At 54.4% G+C, this 3,413-nt stretch overlaps 2 protein-coding genes across 3 annotated transcripts in view; one reads left to right on the top strand and one right to left on the bottom strand.

Annotated features, from left to right (window-relative positions):
* The window catches only part of ACO2 (aconitase 2, mitochondrial), a gene marked incomplete at its 5' end in the record, with an annotated part of 15,584 nt that extends 14,766 nt beyond the window's left edge, over window positions 1-818 (top strand). The window contains one exon of the mRNA XM_010155235.1: window positions 313-818. Coding sequence (XP_010153537.1) covers window positions 313-456 — 144 coding nt within the window. The remainder of the gene's footprint in view (window positions 1-312) is intronic.
* Window positions 819-2,099: 1,281 nt separating this feature from the next.
* POLR3H (polymerase (RNA) III (DNA directed) polypeptide H (22.9kD)) overlaps window positions 2,100-3,413 on the bottom strand; it is a 6,165-nt gene continuing 4,851 nt past the window's right edge. Inside the window, exons 5-6 of one of the 2 annotated variants that reach the window (XM_010155233.1) lie at window positions 2,952-3,159; window positions 2,100-2,324 (exon numbers count right to left, since the gene is read on the bottom strand). In XM_010155233.1, coding sequence (XP_010153535.1) covers window positions 2,271-2,324; window positions 2,952-3,159 — 262 coding nt within the window. In that variant the 3' untranslated portion in view covers window positions 2,100-2,270. The remainder of the gene's footprint in view (window positions 2,325-2,951; window positions 3,160-3,413) is intronic. The other variant, XM_010155234.1, reaches the window with a different exon arrangement.

The raw sequence follows: 3,413 nt of genomic DNA, 5'->3' as shown, positions 1-3,413 counted from the left end.
GGGCCTGAAGCAGCACACCTGCCAGCCAGGTGAGACGCTGCTCCAGTGGGCTGGGGGGGCTGGAGAGCAAGTCGGGATCAGATTGCATCGCTCTGAACAGTGACAAGAAACCCTTGTACCATGTTCTGAATTCCTGGCCATGTTGCCTTAAGTGCTCCCTAGAAGGAGCCACATCCATGTGTTTATGTTCATTTTTCAACCCTTGGGGAAAAAAAAAAACCTACTAAGTAGGAATTTTGCTGCAAGAAGCTACGATAAACTTGCTCCCTTGAAAGAGAAGGGGAGAAATAAACCCTGTGTTCTTCCTTTTAGCCTCTGAAATGCATCATCAAGCATCCCAACGGGAGCCAGGAAACAATCATGCTGAACCACACCTTCAACGAGTCCCAGATCGAGTGGTTTCAGGCTGGCAGTGCCCTCAACAGAATGAAGGAGCTGCAGCAGAAGGCAAGCTAAGTGCGCGCCACGCCCCCGGTGCGCTGGACTCGGTTCCGCTTCGGCATTTTCATCAAAGTGCAATTCCATGCCCGCCGTTGGAATAAATGTCTGATCAAATGTAACCATAGCTTCCTTTTTGTTATGGTACTTCCTCTTCACTGATGCTATGAGAAGGGAGTGCGGCTAGGCTTACTTTTGTCTCCTCCATTCCCCCAGCTCCCTTTTTCTATTTTGGCTCAATTTTGGTTGTCCCACAGTTATTTATATTTGGAAATAACCAGCTACGGTGGGGTTGTCTGCTGGGTTGGTTGTTTCTGCCCCTTCACTTTACTGACGGCTAAAGAAGTACAATGGAAATAAAGAATGTGACCGTTTATTCTGCCTTGTGTTGTTCTATTCATAATCCCGCTCCTGGGAGGGTGGGAAAGGATTTCTTGGGAGACGCAAGATGGTACCTGCCCACCCCTTGCTCTGTGAAGTCGCTGCTGTGCACAATGACGTGGAAAAGGGCCCTCACGGCTGTCTTGAGCAGATGGGCCGCAGTTACTGTGCCATCCTAGAGAACTCCAGGCTCCCTTTCCAGCAGGGCAGCGCACCAGGAATAAGAGTTCAGAATTCAGGGGCTCTAACGACGCTGCAGGGAGGGCGCTGGTGACTCGGTCTTTGTTTTTGCTGTCGGAGGTTAAGCAGAGCCGCTCTCCCAGGGAATTGCAGCCCCTTCCTGCCAAACGCACCCAGCTTTGTAATTACGTGCAGCATCACCCTCTTGGCAACGGGCCCTGCATAGATTTTACTCCCTGTTTTGTTCCCCTTTTTCCCCGCTGTCAGAGAGGGTGATGGCAATTGTTTGCTATTGGCCGTTAGAGAGAGCGGAGCAGAGTGTTGGGCTCAACGCTGCCTGCCTTGAAATCCAAGTAGCTAAACCACAGGAGGCAACTTTCTTTTTCCTGCTAAGCGGGAAGCTAATAGTTTCCCCCCAAAACAGTACAGGAAGACAGGCTGCATGGTTTTTACTATTTATTACAGTTCTGGTCTGAACACACCCCCACAGGCAAGTACTGAGCTTGCTCAAAGCAGCCTTGGGCCACTGCAGGTGGGAGCTAGGTGTTTCCAGTCAAACCCCTGCCAAGCGCGGCTCCTCGCACAGAAATACAGCCCCCCGCCCCGGCAAGCGCTTCCACCCAGCACAGCAGGCAGCCCGCAGCTTTCCGCAGCGGTCGCCTCCAGGCAGCCCGGGTTACTACATCAGGCCAGTTCTTTGTGGCCGACTCCAACCACGGGTTAAGTTCCCATTCCCAGCAGATGAATGGGAACCTCCCACCTCCCCTGCCCTGCCAGCAGCAGGATTTTCCAGCTCTCCAGAGTACCACAGGTCCATTAAATCTGGCCTTTTGCTCTTTCTCCTCCATTTCCTGCCAAAAGCAGGGCAGGTTTCTACCCCTCGGGGATCAGGCGCTCAGCCCCCAGAAGCAATACTCCCTGACAGGCGTTCTCGCCTGCTTTCACTCGCTGAAGTCAGCTCCCTTCTTAATTCAGGCGAGGAAAGACCTCCCCGGTTTCCCCTCCCGGGCAGGAGACCAAAGCTCCAGCTGAGCCCGCTGCCGCGGCACTCACAGCTCTTTGTGCCTGTAAATGCCCTCGGACAGATCGGGGAAGGCGTTTCTTGAAAGCGACTGTCTCTCTCCGGCAGGCTGGAAGCTGAAGGGGAAACGGAGACTGGCAGCTCTAATTTCTCCTTCAGCTTCGGAGGAGCGGTGAGCACCGGCAGGATCCCATAAATCCCCCCAAACGCCCACCAGGAAGACTTTCTGTGGAGCGGGCTCGGATTGTGGCTAACTGTTTGTCCACCACGACAGGAGGCCCAGGCCCGGCTCGCTGATTGATCCCTGTTCACGGAGAGAAGAGAGTGTGCAATTGGTGAACTGCTGAGAGAACACAGGAGTAAATTCCTTAAAAATACAAAAATCTCTCCTGCCCTGGGTTATGGATGAGGTAGCCACTTCTTTTTCCCCTATCCAAACTTGCCCAGACACCTTCAATCCTTGTCAACACTGCACCAAACCTTCAACGCTTGAAAAACCAAGTGCTCGCCCGTTCCACCTCCCGACTGTCCCAAGGCATTCCCGCTGCCAGACAGCACGGCTTCCGTCGGCTTAGATCCCCCTGCCTCTTGCCCGGTAGTCGGGCGGGCCTCACGCCACAGCGCGGCGTGGGAAAGGCTGTTCAGCCCCCCTGTAAACCTCGAGGTGGTTCTCCCGGCTCCGTACTCCTCCCTGCGGATCCCACATCCCCAGCCTGGCTTTAAAATCAGCTTCCCAAGGGGAAACTACCAACCACCTCAGCCTTGCGATGAAAACACCCAGCGCGACCACAAGAACGATCTCGTTTCTCCCCTTTTCCACTCATTTTGTGACTCTCCCTGCTTCCCCAGCTTAAAGCAATCACTTCCTTGGGAAAGGGACGCTGTGCCAGACAAAGGAAACGGCGGCCGTATGGATTATGCACATAGTTACCACAAGAGTGTAGGGTGCCTCTTTCTTCTGGACTTCTTCCGTGGCGTTGGAAGTGGAAGCCTCTGCAGAGCTCGGACCTGTCGGTGACGTATCCACAAACGTTTCATCCACCACTCGGAAGCGGATCTCCTCCCCGATGTCCATGTAAAGGTCGTGGGCCCCTTCTTCCGTCTCATATTCCCACACCCACACCTGCTCTGCTTCATCGCTGGCCGGGCCGAGGGTTAAGGGGGGAAACAATCGATATTCGACCCGACAGATCGAAGCCTTGTCACGACCGTTTCTCACACCCTTCTACAGCACCATCTGTGCAGCCCAGGACCCCGTCTCATTGCGATTTTCCTGCTTCGAGGTCTCCGCTGCCAGGCAGAGCTGGGGTTACCCCCCCACCCCAAACCCAACACCAAAGACGCCCCAACAAGCAAACCCCCTAGAACCCCGCCCACCACAATTAAGCGCGCT

The sequence above is a fragment of the Eurypyga helias genome, unplaced genomic scaffold (genome assembly GCF_000690775.1).
Source record: "Eurypyga helias isolate BGI_N326 unplaced genomic scaffold, ASM69077v1 scaffold10107, whole genome shotgun sequence".
Lineage (NCBI taxonomy): Eukaryota > Metazoa > Chordata > Aves > Eurypygiformes > Eurypygidae > Eurypyga > Eurypyga helias.
The sequence above is the reverse complement of the archived record's forward strand: the minus strand, read 5'-3'. Positions and strand labels throughout refer to the sequence as shown.